Here is an 18,061-nt window from a genome sequence, read left to right on the forward strand (position 1 = left end):
ATTGTTGATATCCGATACAAACTTTTAACACGAATTCTCTTAAAGTCGGAGTTTGGAAAATGATGCAAAATGTTTCATATTGACGCACACAGCGGCGTATAGCCGATTTGGAACATGGTCTTGCTGATGTGGAGAACAAGACTTCCCAGATAGAGACGCGCTTGGCGTCCTTCAACAACACAGCGGTGGGAAGTGCGACCAACCCGGCAGTGTCCTGCAAGTACATCAAGGACCATGTGGACGGAGCGGAAGGTAAGAATAGGATAATGTTTCGACAAGCATGTAGATATGGTTTACGTGTTGAATAAAAATTGTTTCTGTTGAAATATTGACTGTTAACCTCAGTAAAACAAGCCCATTTTCCCGCCCAGACGGACTGTACCACCTCCGCAGTCCGGGAGGGGTGGTGTACGAGACCTACTGCGACATGACGATTGGCGGTGGCGGGTGGACCCTGGTCTCTAGCGTGCATGAGGACGATATCTACGGCAAGTGTACCGCCGGGGACCGCTGGTCCTCCACCCGGGGAAGCACCACTAACTATCCCGAAGGGGACGGCAACTGGGCTAACCACAACACTTTCGGCTCGGTGCCGCTGGCGACCAACGACGACCTCAAGAACCCAGGTACGTCCACCAGAAATATACATAAAGTTTGACTTCAGAACATTTCTTAAGTATCTGATGGTAATCAGCCCGTGTGTCAGGCTACAGGTGTGAGTTTGTTGTCGGGACCAGTCTACAGGTTAGCCCCTCATGGCTAATATGTCCCCAAGGAAAATTTACCATAGACTCGCTCAGTTAGAACCTGAGTAAAGATGCGCACGATCTATTAATTATATAAACTGGTGTTGGCCTATGTATCGTCCTTGCAAAAGTCTGGTATCAAGGCTAAATGGCGACTGAAGCACATCCACATATTTGTTAACATCATATTTCCACATATGGACTGCCCCAGGTTACTTCAGTATCGAAGCCTCTGACGTAATGCTGTGGCACGTGCCCAATGACACGCCGCTGTCCCAGTACAAGTCTGCCGCCTTCCTGAGGTATTACACAACCAACGGCTTCCTACAGCAGTATGGCGGCAACATGTACTCTCTCTTCAAGGTCCGTGGTGAACTGTATGATGACAGTTACATTTTGAAGTTACTGACAGAATAGCTAGTTTAGATAACATCCGTTTCCACCATATAGCAGCACGTTGTGCGAAATCTGCATACTGCATACCAGTGTATGGTAGTCTTTGTCTTCAGTTTGTGGTCCTTGGGTATACAAAGTTCAGTGAACAATAATTGTTATGTTAGTAACTATTGGACGGCTGTTTCAGGACCATTTCCCGATTGTGTATAACGGTGGGACTACAGCTGACAATGGACCGGCTATTCCCATCACATGGGACAGAGGCAGTAATGGGCTGAGGACTTCACTCCTTGCTCCAAACACAGTTCCACGTACGTAACAAATGTACAGTTTGCATGTTTTGCCTTTTGGTTGCACAACCTGTGGGGGGAGGGGTGCATTGAAGGCGTATCAGGGAAGGTGGACAGAGTGCGATCTACGTGCGTACTTGCAATAAGATTCCCCCAAAACGGGCCGACCGCACCTAGAACCCCCCTCCCCACACAACCACCCACCAAAAGAAATGCCGACCGCTCCCGGAACGGCTGCAAAAGAGGCTACGATTCTGTCAGGCTACATAAGTATGGAATGATACTTGTACTTCGCAGTTTTTAGTCTTCTCCATGACAATCAATCAATCAATCAATCAATCAACTTTATTGCTCAACAACTGTAGCTGGTACAATGTATGGTAAAGACACAACAATGGTACATACACAAACTAATACTAAAATATAATTCTAACAATCTAGTCCGTGACGACACGAAATGCATTTTATGGACTATTCATGGACGACCGGATTCCGTATTGTTGAGTAGTGGTCTTGTAATCAGGTCAGACAGTCTCGCGAATAGACATTCGCAACATTAGTTTCTTAGTGCCACTTATTGCTGTTTCAGAGGTGACCCCAGGGTTTGTGCAGTTCCGTGTCTTCAACACAGAACGCGCTCCCCTCGCTGTGTGTCCTGGTGTGAGGTACAACGGCGGAGAGTCAGATGCCCTCTGCATCGGTGGTGCAGCTTACTGGCCACAAGCAGCCCCTCGGCAGTGTGGAGACTTCTCGGCCAAGGCCTGGGATGGATACGGAACCCACACCGGCTGGAGCAGCAGTAGGCTGGAACTGGAGTCAGCAGTTCTCTTCTTTTACCGATGAAAATAACTACTGCCGATAAAGTCAGCTTACATGCCTATATGATTGTCTGCGACAATAGTTGAGAATCTCTGGCTTGGACAAAATATCTTCTTCAAGAAACTTCATGTAATTTTCTGTTATGTGCCTTGTTATTGTAGGGAATGACATGCATTTCAAGTTTGTTATATCATTATGGTATGTGTTATGGGATATTGGGATATAAAGTTTGATATATCATTATGGTATGTGTTATGGGATATAAAGTAAGCTGAGCTGTAAAAAGTAGGACTTGAATGAGATAGGATGTTCCGATTAAAGCAATGTCCCAGTATACCCTGGATGGAGTAGATATTTGCAGAACAAAAGGGAAGAGTGATGAGTAGAGTGGAATAATTCCTCAGTTGATTGACCTCTTTTGAAAGTTTATCAGTGGATATAATTTGACAGTTTCCGTTAATTCCTTTACTGTACTTCTGAGTTGACTCGTAGCCACTAGTAATAAAGTCATTGAATGAAAACATGGCGTGTCTGTTATCAATATTACTGATGTTTGCAGGTGGTTGTTTGACCGTCTGATATATGGACTATTCCACTGTGTTAAAACGGGGGAGGGCGATTTTTTCTTTGAGGCTACACTAAGCACTTTTATATGGAGCGTTATCCACTTGCGGATTGACTTTGTCCTGTGTTCCCTCCTTCAAACCAAGCTTTTATCCAGATCGAACAATAGATGTGTTTACTTAGACAGCAGGTGAGAACATTGGATAGGTGGGGAACGTCATAAGTCTATTGTCACGGTGACAGCTGAAAAACCCAAGTGGCAGGAGGAAGTAAAATATTCCAGTTTCAAAACGAAGCAAACTTCGGTCGTCGGTACTGCAGACGCAGGTACATCTGTCATTTCCCGTTTCATTTTATATCTCTGAAGATTGCCTGTCCGAAGGTCCAGTCGAGTCCATGAGTGAAGAGAAAACCACGTACCACAGAGGTTTTATAAAGTGAGTGTCCGCTGAACCAAAAAGTTATCCAGAACAATACATAGGTTCACTTCGGTGAGAACATTTGATAGGTGGGCACAGTAAGTGGTTCGACGACTAGAACAAACCTAAGTTGCAGCTGGCGGAAGTAAAATATTCCAGTCTCAGAAGGAAGTGAAATTCAGCGGTCGCTATTGCAGCCGCAAGTGCCCGTTTCCCGTTTGATTTGATATCTCTAAGATTGCCTGTCAGAAGGTCTAGCCGAGCAAATGAGTGAAGAGAATTCGAAAGTACGCATCAGAAAAATGGCGCACGAGCACAGGAGCGAGCGGCTGTCCCTGTCGGCGGGGCTGGCCGTGTGCAGCTTGGCGGTAACCGTGGCCGTCCTGCTCGTGAGCTTCCTACACAGCGGAGGCCTGGTTCGGCAAGACGACGTCGCCTCCCTGCGCGAGCGGCTTGCCTCGGTGGAGAAGGAACTGTCCCACTGGAAGGAGAAGAGTCAAGATGAGTTGGTGTACTGGAGAGAGAAGAGCCAGTCACTTCTGGAACGTGTGACAGTGGTGGAGACTAAGATACAAGACGGACTCTGGTCGGAACACAGTTCCGTACTGGACACAGAGGTGGGTATTAGAATGTATTCTATCAAGAAGGATACCTCCTGGGTCTGTCAGTATAAGACCTAACGAGGCCATAGTTCTATAGTCGTCTGTTGTGCAATATCTAAATAATTTTCTAGGCTTCTCACACTGGGTAGATAGTGTCAGCTGGCAAAATTGCCACGACGTCACAAGCAAAAAGGTTTTCTGAATACTTACAAATTATCATAACTAACACGACTACGTCTTGTCTGATGTTGCTGCCGTGACACAGATCGATGAAAGCAAGCTTTTTAGATGTCATCCGAAGTCAAATATTCCATGCGTTGGACGAAAAACATACACATAGCAATGACATCATGAAAAATTCCCCTGCAACAAATTGACATATATATCTCACGGAAGGCTGACTCCCCGATGCCGCCCGAGGGCCCGAAGAGTTCCGACAGCGGTTCGTCAGGAGTCAACAGTGACGCAGTCCGGGTGAGGTCAAAGAGGCAGGCTGTCGGCGCAAACACGGTCAGACTGCCAATTTCAGGTAGGGAATGCTTTTTTTTGGGAGGGGGGAAGGTGGTTGCGGGGTCTATGACGGCGCGGTCACATTCAGGTTGCCGTACGATGTTATTATCTAGGAATAGTTTTCTCACCTGGACCACGTCAGAACCAACCATCGACAAGGATCAGTAAACCACTGCCTTTTCCGTATACGTAGCTAGACGTTGCAGAGCGAAAGCATGCATATGGCTTCAAAGAACGCCTGCAGTTTGTGATCCTACAGCGCATGTGACCTTCCAAACTGTAAACCCCTTTGAATGTTCTTTTTAATCGTATTGTCGATCGTTTTCATGTGTTGATGTAAGTCACTAGGAATAAATCAATCTCCAAAAACAGATCACAAAGTCGTGACAATTCTTAGATTTAACCAGGTCAACCATGAGGAATATACATGTTTATGTATATTTTTTACTTGACAGGGTGTATGCAAGGTCCTCCTGGTCCCCCTGGGCCTGTCGGACGGGACGGTCGGGACGGGGTACAGGGACCCCCGGGGCCTGCTAGCTGTGGCTGTTATGGAGAGGGAGTGCCGGTGAGAACATATTTGTTGATATCCGAAACAAACTTTTATAGACGAATTCTCTTAAAGTCGGAGTTTGGAAAATGATCCAAAATGTTTCACATTGACACACACAGCGGCGTATAGCCGATTTGGAAGATGGTCTTGATGCTGTGGAGAACAAGACTTCCCAGATAGAGACGCGCTTGGCGTCCTTCAACAACACAGCGGTGGGAAGCGCGACCAACCCGGCAGTGTCCTGCAAGCACATCAAGGACCATGTGGACGGAGCGGAAGGTAAGAATAGGATAATATTTTTTAATTAATGTTTCGACAAGCAAGTAGTTATGGTTTTCGTGTTGAATAAAAATTGTTTCTGTTGAAATATCGACTTTTAGCCTCAGTGAACAAGTGCATTTTCCTGCCCAGACGGACTGTACCACCTCCGCAGTCCGGGAGGGGTGGTGTACGAGACCTACTGCGACATGACGATTGGCGGTGGCGGATGGACCCTGGTCTCCAGCGTGCATGAGGACGATATCTACGGCAAGTGTACCGCCGGGGACCGCTGGTCCTCCACCCGGGGAAGCACCACTAACTATCCCGAAGGGGACGGCAACTGGGCTAACCACAACACTTTCGGCTCGGTGCCGCTGGCGACCAACGACGACCTCAAGAACCCAGGTACGTCCACCAGAAATATACATAAAGTTTGACTTCAGAACATTTCTTAAGTATCTGGTGGTAATCAGCCCGTGTGTCAGGCTCCGGGTGTGAGTTTGTTGTCAGGACCAGTCTACAGGTTAGCCCCTCGGCTAATATGTCCCCGGGCCATGGAGATAGAAAAAACCTCCATGATGTCCCCAAGGAAACTTTACCACAAACTTGCTCAGTTAGAACCTGAGTAAAGATGCGCACGATCTATTAATTATATAAACTGGTGTTGGCCTATGTATCGTTCTTGGAAAAGTCTGGTATCAAGGCAAAATGGCGATTGAAGCACATCCACATATTTGTTAATATCATATTTCCACATATGGACTACCCCAGGTTACTTCAGTATCGATGCCTCTGACGTAATGCTGTGGCACGTGCCCAATGACACTCCGCTGTCCCAGTACAAGTCTGCCGCCTACCTGAGGTATTACACAACCAACGGCTTCCTACAGCAGTATGGCGGCAACATGTACTCCCTCTTCAAGGTCCGTGCTGAACTCTATGAAGTTACTGACAGAATAGCTAGTTTATATAACATTCGTTTCCACCATATACCTGCACGCTGTGCGAAATCTGCACACTAGTGTATGGTTGTCTTTTTCTTCAGTTTGTGGTCTTTTGAGTATACAAAGTTCAGTGAACAATAATTGTTATGTTAGTAACTATTGGCGGCTGTTTCAGGACCATTTCCCGATTGTGTATAACGGTGGGACTACAGCTGACAATGGACCGGCTATTCCCATCACATGGGACAGAGGCAGTAATGGGCTAAGGACTTCACTCATTGCTCCAAACTCAGTTCCAGGTACATGCATACATGTTTTGCGTAACCTCTCGGTGGCTGGCTGGGGTTGGGGGTGTTGGCAGTCACAGGGATTTGTAACATTCGTATTGTAGTGATTGTCCGACCAAGGAGGCTGAAAATCTTAACCTTTTTGGCCCGACTTATTGCTTTTTCAGAGGTGACCCCAGGGTTTGTGCAGTTTCGTGTGTTCAACAATGAACGCGCTCCCCTCGCTGTGTGCCCAGGAGTGAGGCACAACGGTGGTAATTCAGAACATGTCTGCATCGGCGGTGCGGCGTACTGGCCAGAACAAGCCCCTCGGCAGTGTGGAGACTTCTCGAGTAAGGACTGGGATGGATACGGAACTCACACCGACCGGAGCAGCAGCAGGCTGGAACTGGAGTCAGCAGTTCTCTTCTTTTACCGCTAATGAAAAAGTACCATTAAGTAATCTCTCTAGTGATTACAAGAGATAATAGATTACGAGAGATAAATATAAAATATAGTTAGTGCGAATCTTTTGCTTAGACACATCATCTTCTAGAAACTGCATGTAATCTTTCAATTGTGCATGTCGGTGCAAATAACGTGCACATTGGTTTGTTATCATTATAGGATACGTTATGTTACTGTAGTACTTGTATTAGGTGTAGTAAATAGGTAGGTTATCTACAATTGACTTCTTCTGCTCCAGGTGTAATATATGTATTTTTGAAAAAACAATTAGTATTTTATGGTGTTCCAACAAAACAAACTGCTTTAATTCATTTTATGTTCACGGTAGCAAAATTTCATTGTCTGAGAAAAATGGACATATTCTCGGAACTATATATTCACGGTGGTGACAGGTGCAGGAAAAAGAAGTCCAGGAATGATTTGTTAACTGTAATGGTGAGTTCAGGGTACTGAAGTGACAGTGAAAAGTGAACATAAAAGTACCGTGAAAAAAAAATCAGGAATTACAGTATTTGTTGCACTAACAAAGCATGGTTGCAAAGTTGATCTGTTCTATACACCACCTCTGTTTAAGAACCACTGTTTGGTGGTATGGTCAGATTATTTTACCCATTGACCAAGGCATTAAGAATCCTGTCTGTAGATGCTACAGACTGCACTCACAAATAAGAAAACTGCAACAAATGATGTGAAGATCTATTTATTTCCATGGAATTCAAACATATCGAGCTGTTTTTGCCTGATGTTTCTGCTCAATTCCACTGTAGTGTGAAGTACAGTAACTGGAAATACAGATGTCACGGGTAGGTTCCAGCTACTGCCGTCCATCCCCAGGCCAGGGAGTGATCTAGGACTTGGACACGGCGGCCGCGGCGGCGCCCCTCTTGCGAGGCTTGGGCGTAGTCCCTTCACGGAAGCCATTGCTGTGAGGGAGATAAGGCACAAGTTTCAGAACAACTTAAAAATCCAAGAGTTACACAAAAAGTTACAAAGTTTCAAAGGTACAAGTCAAAAAAAAAAAACTTGAACGTCTGGAACTAGTTTCGGACCTACAAAAAAAATCATGTCACATTCCCCTTTTTGTTCTCCAATAGTAAAAAAATTAACAAGAAAACAGTACCATTGGGCATCGTCAAGTGTCGGTCTCCGTCAATTACGTGGCCACAGTTTTGCCCAGACATGCCCCGCAAACAACATATCTTGCTTCTAAACCCTGGTAGTGCAGTGCTCACTATAAAATTTTGCGGTAAAGATGCCCCCTTTTCCTTTGGGGAATGTTGACTGAGAAGTTCCTTCCATTTTTTTAATATGCCCTCCTGGGTTTTGGTCCATAAAGTCCAGACCTGAACCTTAAACTCTGGACTGAAATTTGGACCTGGACCTGAATGTGGGTTTAGGTACACAGCACTACTGACTGTATCTGTATCAGTATAGCCGGTATAACTGCCCTTCGGCGTAAGCCGCGTAACACACCAGCTAATATATGTATAGTCCTAAAAACAGTATGTCCGACTGGCCACTCCTAACAGCATCTTTTGTCACATGCAGAACAAATGAACAGCATAACGACTGATGGCCGTCACAAGAATGTAATTTTCATTTGTACAAGAGTTTGTCTAAGACGAGTATGAATCCTTGCCATGACTGGTGGTACTTACTCGAATCTACGCTGCACCTGCTTCAGATGGCGCATCCTGCCAGTCCCTGTCATCTTTCTCCTCTTGGCCTTCATGCTCCAGTTATCTGAGAAGAGACAATAGTTGGGTTATAATAAATTTTAACTATGATAAAGCACATGGCAGCTAGCCTTGTCTTGCTGTACCAATGAACATATCTCATAACAAATAGGATCACAACACAGAAAAGCTGAAACAAGCAAAGCCACAAAGTTGTGCACATCATAAGTCAGTATCAGACAATCAGGGTTTTTTCTAGAAAAAATTGGCATGAGGGAGCACTATCACGGCGAGGGAGCGTAGCGACCGAGGGGGGGTTGGTGCGGAAGGGGGGGGGCGATCCCCCCTTCCGCCATGTGAAGCCTTTGAAAATTTGAAGTTGAAATGGGACATTTTGAGGCTACTTGAGGGGGGGAAATTTGAACTCAATATACCTTTCCCAAATTTCCATTCATGCATTGCATATTTCACTTATAAAATATAAGTACAATCAACAGTACACACAATCTGCAAATCACCCTTTATACACTTACACAATTAGTAGTGATCAATGTTACTAGTAAATGTAGCTCCAGATGACAACATTGGGTTTGCCACAAGCTGAAACCTTTCCAATGGCACAACTGCAACACATTCATCCAAGCTGCTACAAACTCAGGTCTCATGTTTCACTTCAGAGCCTGTTCTATAGTATGCAAATGAAGGAGGTCTAGCTACATGTCTTTTTGTGCAAGTTCTCAATGAACGTTGTTTACTCCATTCAAACTTTTACTACTAGTACTAAAGCTAAATTCAAGTTTGTGGTAAGATTTTGGAATTTTTATGAGAGTAACATAGTTTGTAATGCTAGAATGTATTGTTATGTGGTGTTGTTTTTGTGTTTTTACTGGAAAAAGATGATTTTGAAAAAGGCTTAGGCTTCAATCTGAAAATTGATATGAGGGCGCTGGTTTGTTACATGAGGGCGCAGCGCCCTTGTTCCCCTGTTCAGAAAAACCCCTGGACAATGATTGAATCATACTTGATCAATATCAGAGAATCACATCAAAATCAATGCCCATTTCTTCTTGCTGTCACCAACATCAAGATGTGCTAACTGTATCATTTATTTTCACAATTTGCAAGAAATAGAGGTTTTCACATTGCTTTAAGTTCAGAGTATAAACAAAACTACTAGTATACCAGAAGAACACAAGTTGTTTTTTGTGACATAATGTTGCGGTGAGGAGGCACCAAGAAAACCATAAAAATAAAACCACTGAATATATTTTCATTCATTTAAAAATGTACTTACAGCTCCGCATTTTCTTGCTGGGGTATCCACAGCCGGCGCATCTCTTCTTCTGGATGTGGTAGGAGCTCTTACCACAACGTCTGCACAGAGAGTGCGTCTTCTGGTTCCGCTTACCGAAGCTTGATGTTCCCTTCGTCTGAGGGGAGGGGGGTGGTAATGGAGAGTGATTAGACCAGAGATGGACAAGATGTTCATACACTAAGTAATGGACACTTTCCAGAAAGCTACACTTAGTGACATGTAAGTATTAATTTTGATAGTGTCACAGTCATAATTTTCAATGTACAAAAACATTTATTTAGTTACACAGATGTACTATTTTCAGTAGATAACTGCTTGCTTCAAGCATATCAAGGCATATCACAATAATATGCAAGTTTGACACTCCCCGACGAACAACTAAAATGCACTGCTTCTTCTCCAAAAACTTTGCAGACTGTTAATGTTCTAGACATTGTCAAGTTACGACATATTTTCAAACACATATTCATACTCATAGACATTTATAAATTTTTTCGAGTCTTGTATAGTGGTATCGCATACGAATGGCCCCATACGAATGGACCTCATCCACACTATCTTCTTTACTCTGATTGGGGTACCGGTAAACATTAAAAACAATGACTAAAGAAGATAAAGCAGTTTAGGACGTTATACTACGGTAATGATACGTAAATTTGCGTCAAAATAAAATGCCTCATACGAATCAGAATTGTGTATGCGCATGTCTGCTTAGGGAAAGGTAAGCAGAATATGCACCATCCGCCGACAGATTTTTTGACGAATATTCCTCTATTACGACACGTTTAGGCTAAAATTTTACGTTTAATATAACGCAGACAATCTAAAGAATCAGTCTATGGTGGCACTTTTCCCTTGATGGCCCCAAAAGTCTCGATTATGGTGGATTTAAAAAGGTATTTCGCCGGACTCACCATCTTTCAGACGTGGGAAGGAAAAAAGAGGGAGAGGGTCAGCCTCGTTTTCAATCATGACCTTTCAAAACACTATTTTACCATTTTTTAAAAAAATCTCCAAATTATCAAATAATTTCTTTCGATAAAATGCTATGACAATAAATATATGTATTCTTCATTTATTGAATAAAAGATTATAGCCTTTTTTTACATTCAAACATACTATAGGTCAGAGGTCAACGGTCAATGAGTCATTTCTATTTTGGTGCTTCCACGTTGGCCAGATCCACGCGTTTGTTTACACGTGGGTCTCCCCCTAATAAAAAGGCGTGCATGCGATGACATCGCCATAACTCATTTTTCCACAGTCCAAGGAAGCCTGGCAAACCTTTGTGTACGTTTAGTAGCTACCCTTTTGGCCATACGCGGCGCACAACCAGGCTAGACCGCCCCCCTCCCCATCCCAGATCGATGTCAGTGGTGGCCGAGACCGCTTCTTTTTGGCTTCATACCATGCAGCCTGACAGTGGCGAAACGTCGTCAGTTCCATCCCTCCAGGACGTGATAGAGGTGTACACCAGGGTGTGTACAGCCGTGTGGGACGCTGGGGCTCACAGGTCACAACCTAAAGACTGTCAACCAGAAAACATGGAGGGAAAACAGGAGCAGGATGACTGTGAAAGGGACTATTTAGAATTAGACGACTTACCGGTGAGTCAGCTTTCCTTGTTGTGATTTTTGTGGACTTGTTATTTCGCGTTTCTTGCTTGATAACGGTGTGTTTTGAGTGTTGACAGGTCAGGCAAGCATCAGCCCAATTGTTGCACATGTGCAATAAAGTTTATTTTTATAACGCAGGTGAATGCATCTAAGACTAGGATTGACTTGGACACCTGACAACATGACCCTCCATGTATTTTAGTCAACTACATTTATCATAATTCCACCGGGTACTGCCACATTAAAAAAAAAAAAGCATTATTACCACTAAGGCCTTCAAGAACGTCTTGAACACCTGAACACTTGGATGACCGATTCCTGCAGAAGAAGATCTCTATAAATTCACCATGTTTTTAAAATGTAGCAATCTTAGGGTTGGAATCATAAAAAAATCCTTTTCTTAAGCTTTGAGTTTACTTAAACTTCGATATCCTGACTTGGTTTCCAGAATCCTAGTATTTTGGCTATTATGAGCTAATGACCCTAGACTACATCCATTGAATCAAAGTTATTTTTCTATTTTAGGAGCCGGTGAAGTTGCACGTCTTGTCCTTCCTGGACGTGAAGTCAGTCTGTCAGCTGGCAGCGGCTAGTCGGGACTGGAGGGTTCTGGGTAACGACAACATCCTGTGGAGAAAACTGTTGGAAAGAGACGGACCTTCCTGGTCATCCATTGGTCACAGGGGAGGAACTGACTTGAGTAAAGAAGACCACAAATGGAGGTAACTGAATACTTACGTCAATAGACAAGTTTAGCTTTCACGGATGGAATGAACTGTTTAACAGGGGGGACATTTCGAATAGAACACCTTTAACGGTGCACACCCCAGTTCTTCCGCGACAGGGGTCCGCGATAGTCCGTTGTAAAAAAGTGACGAAAGGGTTTTGAGGGTCCAAGTTTGAGGTGACATTTCTTATAAACTGCCACGAAGTATCATTAAACATTAACATGGCTGAATAGTGTAAGAAATGGTGATTTTGGGGTGAAAATTTCTTTTGGTTCCGAACCTTACTTCCTTGCGCGCCAAGTGTAATCCGCCCGTTTGACCTAGTTTTCGCTCTGCGGCTTCGTAGGGGTGGATTTGCAACCCCTCGCGCCGTGGACTGTTTAGAAAATTACAGTACTAGAATTTTCTTTATAATTTACTCGGGTATAGTCAAGGCTTGGGTCTTTCTGCCAGCATCAGTCATTTCTGCCGGAAAATTTTTTTTTGTGGGATTATCCTACGCGAAAATTTGCAATTTTGGGCATTAATTTTGGAGTGAAAATAATGTTTTTTCCGTTGATTTTACCAAACTTAAAAAGGTTGAAGAAACCAAACTCAGCTTGTCTTGTAGCTGAAGAGATATCCTTTCGTCCCATATACAGTTATTCTCCTTCCGAATTATTCCACGCCAGAGACGGTCGCTAGATTTGAGGGTGTGCAGCTTCGAATAGAGGCCCCAAATAAACTGGGGTGTGCCCCCTTAAACTGGCTTTTACCTTGCAGTGTCCCCCTGGCAGATCACTGATGATCTGCATTGTGGCCTCCGTCAGAAACCAGACTGGGCTATCTGGTGAGATTGGGTAGAAGGAAAAAAATTAACAGCTATCCTTCAGTAAAGTATCAATAGGCTTTTAGACTCCTTGTACCGGCACAGGTTAGGAACTTTTAGAAATTAAAGTTGCAGTTGAGAAATCTGCCAGGGCGGACACTGCAAGGGAGAGCCAGTCCTAGAATGGTGTTCTATTCAAAATGTCCACCCCGTGACGTAACAGTTCATTCGATCCGTTAAAGGTAAACTGGCCAAGAAATATGGCCTGATGTTTCTGTGCAGTTAAAGTTGGTTTGACAATATTTTGAATAGATTGTGTTGATTCATGCTTGCATGGCCACTGTGAGTGTGAGTCATCTTGTCTTGTGAACAAAACTCTTGTATTGATGAAGAATTTTTCTTCCATTTTGAACACCCAGGTATCTCCAGTGCTGTCCGGAGGCACAGAGGCACAAAGAAGCTTCCTCCATCGGCTCCCAGCTCCGAGGATACTTGAGGTTGCTGCTGCCTAAGACCCTACCCATGGTAGCCATGTTTGGGCCTGGCCTGAACACCAGCACTTCTCAGATAGTCCGAGCCATCATTAGTGGGAAGGAGGGAGTTTTCAAGACCAACATGCAAAGTACCATGTGGCAGACAAAGCTTCCCAGGAGAGGTGATTATATAAAGTTTAACACAATTAGGCCACACCAATTTAATTTCTTGGTTAACGGATTTTTCTAGAAAAATAATGGAGCAGGCGGGCGAAAAAAATAAAAACAGGCCTAGGCATCCTATTATTGCCCAAAATGGTACGATAGAAGCCATGAAGTCAACACACCAGGCTGGTTCAAAATTTAAACAATGAATTTTGAACTTTTAATGATACCACTGCATTGAAAGATGGAGTAACTGTAACAACTATGAAGAAAAGGACTGTTTTCAACTGTTCATGGCAAAATATGAGCATTTTGCAGTTGATTCTGAATTTTTTTTTGCAAATCAGAAAAAAATGAAGCGGGCGAATCCGTTAACCAAGAAATTAAATTGGTGTGGCCTTAGTGCATTATTTCATACTGTAGCATGATATTATTTGGTGGTTTGCAAGGTACAGGTCATGGGTTTGAATCCTGGCCTAGCTTTTGTATTCTGCTTTAGATGCTATAGCTTTTTTACCTCTTACAGGAAATCTAGGCAAGGATGAGATGTTGAATAACATTACATGGCCTTGTGTTTGGTTTCAGGAGGGGGAGGAGGACTTGCCATCAAGTTCAGAAACAAGCAGGATTTTTTCCTCATCACGTTGTACTCAGGGACAAGGTACATGTATGTTACTCAATACTGAGTAGTCATTTCCATGATGTAGTTGAACTGTTAACTTCACTTCCATGAAATGGTTTTCAAACTCTTGTTGCAGTACTAGTAGTTGATATGGTTTACTAAAGTATGGCAAAGCAATGTCATGATCCGTTAAACGGTGCAATGGCCAAGTGGGTAGAGTGCTCGCTTTGCATTAGGTAGGTTGTGAGTTCGATCCCGGGCCAAGTCATGCCAAAGACTTTAAAAATGGTACATACTGCTTTCTCTGCCTAGCACTCAGCATTTGAGACAGAGTATGGGAGCTAAACACACACCACTACCAGTGGACTAGCCCCCTGCTGTAGTGACACAACTGTGTGGCCCAAGGGCTACAGAAATGGAGATGGGCACTGCCATAGTTGGGGTGGATTTAACTTTAAAATAATGTCATAATCCTGTATTTAGAAATGGACCCTTTCTCTTCTTCCATTTTTCTGGCAATTGCTAGCGACCAACACCATTTTTTTGGTGTATATTGTAGCCCACAGTAGAAAATCGTAAACTTATATGTACATTTACATTATCAACCTTCTCTGTGCTGCTATATACAATACAAATTTGGTGCTAAACAGCATAAATGTTGATTAGGCTGAATGTTGAAGGCTAACATTACGTGTATTCTGTTTATATAGAAGTGAACGTGAAAGCCAGTCCTCTGGCAACAAACTCTTGGTGCCCAAGACGCCGACCTCCACTGATGCTGAACCAGAGTACGAGCTGAAACGGACCTTCCGCCGGCTGTGTTCCGAGGTCGCAGGGTTCATCTTCGTGGTAGACGCATCACAAGGAATAGACCACGGTGAGTACATAGACCGATAACTACAGTAACTGTGAATGCTATGCTATACAAATTTAAGAGGTGCGATGTTTAAGTAACTAATGCTATGAAGTTTTGAACTCTTGTAACATCACTGTCATGTACCTGACTGTGTTATTGAGAAGAGTAGACTAGAGTAGAGGTGATCCAGTGTGCTTGGCTGAAAACGTAATTTATTTTTTTGGAAGGTTATAGTTATAGGTCTTGCTAACACATTTTCCTTTTATCAACTTACAGTGTCTATTTTTAGACCCTGTTGTTGTTGTTGTTGTCTTTTTGTATCCCATCATTTATTACAAGACATGACAACGGCACATTAAAGTTTTCTCAACTTATTCAAGTACAGATATACAGATACAGACTTTCCCAGTAGGATGACCGTGTCAGTTCCTACACCTGAGTGAGGCTCACAGTTGACACTGTGGCCTTTGAATGGATTTGTTTTTAAGGTGGATAACAGGTTGTGAATCTAAGACCCACACACTTGGGCATCCATCTTCCCCGGCGGATCCATATCGAGGGAGACGTGTTGGTTCCGGTTGGGATGCTTGCAGCGAGCTGCCGGATGACTTGGTTACGCTCATAGTATAATAGACCAAGGAACAGACATACTCATTTTCACCCTTCCCAAGGGCACAAGGACCCTGTATATAGTAGATAACATAGTACACTGTTTTAACACTGTTTTAACAGTTCTTTGTTTTTTTAAATTTTTTCTGCAGTTGAGTCAGGTTTAGCAGAGCTGCAGGCCATGACTGACCAGCGCTGGACGCCTGAGTCCACCCCAGTCCTGGTGCTGTCCTGTGTGCCAGGGGAGGGGGAGGGTCATCAGGGGGAGACCAGACTACCTTGTATCAAGGTCATGGAGGCCTTACAGCTGGGGAGCATGTCCAGACCCTGGCAGGTAAATAACCATAAATACTCTTTTACTAGCCTCCTTCAGACTTGTTGAGCGTGGGCGTTATTTTTTTCTGTGAGCGACGCGAGTAATATGTGGCCGCAAGGGACGATTTGCTGCCGAGGGAGTTTTTGCCGCGGTCAGAGGCACTCGAAACCTTCTCTCCGCGGCAAAAACTCCCTCGGCAGCAAATAGTCCCTCGCAGCAGCATATTATATTACTAGCGTCGCTCACAGAAAAAAATAACGCCCACGCCCAACAAGTCTGCGAAGGAGGCTACTCTTTTACCAACTTGTTACAATATCTTAGGTAATAAGGCATGCCTAAAAACAGGTAGTCAAACAACTGGATATGATTTTGACGTCTGACTGTTTTGACAATCATATGCAATTGCTTGAGTAACTGTCTTTTTGGAACATCTTCAATGGTTTAATATGGTAACCTCTGTATATAAAAGAGATAAGGGGGAGCCGGGGAGGGGGGTACAGATTTCAAAAACAGGTGTCAATGACCTTTGCTAAGATCTTGTCATACAAATGTATGTCAGCTTTGTTGAATGGCTGGCAAAGTGGGTGTGTTACAATTGAATTGAAGTATAAAATTGAATTGAATTGAACTGAAAGAATGTCTTGGGTGCCTCCGTTGAGGGTGAATGGAAAGCAGTAAAAAAATTTCATTTATGCAATATTTAGTTGGATGAAAAACGTCAAGAGGTAATGCTTTGGGTATGGTGTATGGAAAACATGGTTCATTGTATGTAAAAAAATGTAAAGGTAGCCTTTGAGGATGTAGGGTTAGTGGGTTGTTGGTGCACTGTGTCAAGGGCATGGAATAAGGCCATGTTGATTTGATTTTATGGATGACATCCTCTGGGAACCCCAAAACTGATGCAAGCGTGCGGATAAAAAAGAAGTTTTGCAAGAAAAAGTTTCCTTCATTATGAAATCTACGTGGTCATTAAGGTTGAACAAAGGACTAAACACACTAAACACATGCATGGCAAACAACAATAGACTCTTCATTTTCATTTCTTCGCATTTTCTTATTTTCCTGATTTGATTTCGGCATTTTATGGCATTAGTATCGTTTTCCAATACTTTTTGTTGCAACATACAACCTATGTTTGCTCATTTTGTACGATTTACAGTATGGTAGAAAATTTTTCTTTTTGGAAACGGACGAAAATTGATGCGCGTGCAGATGTCATCCATATAATCAAATCAACATGACCAAGTGAACGTAGAACCCATCCCTGTGACCTCTCAATCTCGTGTCCAGACCTGACCACTCCGCCTTTCTACACTGACTGTTGGGCAGGGACCAGCTTAAGGAGATCCCATTGAAATCTATGCTAAAACCACTAGAAACAAACACTTTAAAACACATTTACCTATATCTCAAACCTCAAGTCTTTACCCCCACTGGAAAGCTGGATTTGTCAGGTGTCTTTTGGTACAAATAGTGGAAGTTCGACTCCTGCTTGTTAATGAGCTACAGCTAAAATATTGAAATGATACCAGGATTTCACCCCCTGGCAAAGTGGGACACTCCACACAGATCACAAGTATTTAGAGGTCAATAACAGGTCAAACCATGAAAAAGGTCACACTTTTTGGCCATATTTTAAAAATATACATTCTTCTGTCCTTCTTACCAGAAAACTAGGCCTTTCTGAGCAAAATTTGCCCAAGAAAAAAAAACTATCTAAAAAATAAGTACCAAAATAAATCGTTGGTGTACACACTGCTAGTTCTGCGCATGATGATTTGCTGGTCCCTCCCCTGTTCATGACATGGTGATTATTGTTGTAGGTGCAGAACGCTGTGGCAGGAAGTCTGCAGGATGTAGATACGGGTGTGGAATGGCTCATGAACAACATCCAGGGAACGTGACATCATGTAAACACAGAAGGTTGACTTCAGAACTCCATACCACTGCCTATTTCCTGTCAACTTTATAATCTCCACCAGTCTTCTTTTGCAGGCTGAATAAATAGTAGGAATCGGCCTCAAAAAAGGGGATATAAT

At 43.4% G+C, this 18,061-nt stretch overlaps 3 protein-coding genes across 3 annotated transcripts; 2 read left to right on the plus strand and 1 right to left on the minus strand.

The window, feature by feature from the left end:
• The first annotated feature begins 97 nt into the window (after window positions 1-97).
• Window positions 98-7,299, plus strand: LOC109475963. Its single transcript, XM_019776769.1, has 13 exons — window positions 98-252; window positions 372-626; window positions 958-1,109; window positions 1,330-1,453; window positions 2,022-2,272; window positions 3,471-3,851; window positions 4,233-4,365; window positions 4,802-4,914; window positions 5,019-5,178; window positions 5,311-5,565; window positions 5,932-6,083; window positions 6,280-6,403; window positions 6,559-7,299. The coding sequence occupies exons 2-13, from the start codon at window positions 428-430 to the stop codon at window positions 6,810-6,812; spliced, it is 2,298 nt and encodes a 765-aa protein (XP_019632328.1). The 5' UTR covers window positions 98-252; window positions 372-427; the 3' UTR covers window positions 6,813-7,299.
• A 223-nt stretch (window positions 7,300-7,522) lies between these two features.
• On the minus strand, window positions 7,523-10,816 carry LOC109476091 (probable 60S ribosomal protein L37-A). Its single transcript, XM_019776958.1, has 4 exons — window positions 10,744-10,816; window positions 9,809-9,944; window positions 8,497-8,581; window positions 7,523-7,761 (listed from the first exon to the last, which is right to left on the minus strand). The coding sequence occupies exons 1-4, from the start codon at window positions 10,744-10,746 to the stop codon at window positions 7,686-7,688; spliced, it is 300 nt and encodes a 99-aa protein (XP_019632517.1). The 5' UTR covers window positions 10,747-10,816; the 3' UTR covers window positions 7,523-7,685.
• A 155-nt stretch (window positions 10,817-10,971) lies between these two features.
• Window positions 10,972-17,998, plus strand: LOC109476090 (F-box only protein 4-like). Its single transcript, XM_019776957.1, has 7 exons — window positions 10,972-11,436; window positions 11,971-12,167; window positions 13,401-13,636; window positions 14,205-14,280; window positions 14,952-15,118; window positions 15,859-16,040; window positions 17,846-17,998. Exons 1-7 carry the CDS (start codon window positions 11,197-11,199, stop codon window positions 17,924-17,926), a joined length of 1,179 nt encoding a protein of 392 aa, XP_019632516.1. The 5' UTR covers window positions 10,972-11,196; the 3' UTR covers window positions 17,927-17,998.
• Window positions 17,999-18,061: the final 63 nt, after the last annotated feature.

This window comes from Branchiostoma belcheri, unplaced genomic scaffold (assembly GCF_001625305.1).
Source record: "Branchiostoma belcheri isolate BF01 breed outbred unplaced genomic scaffold, Haploidv18h27 scaffold36, whole genome shotgun sequence".
NCBI classification, from domain to species: domain Eukaryota; kingdom Metazoa; phylum Chordata; class Leptocardii; order Amphioxiformes; family Branchiostomatidae; genus Branchiostoma; species Branchiostoma belcheri.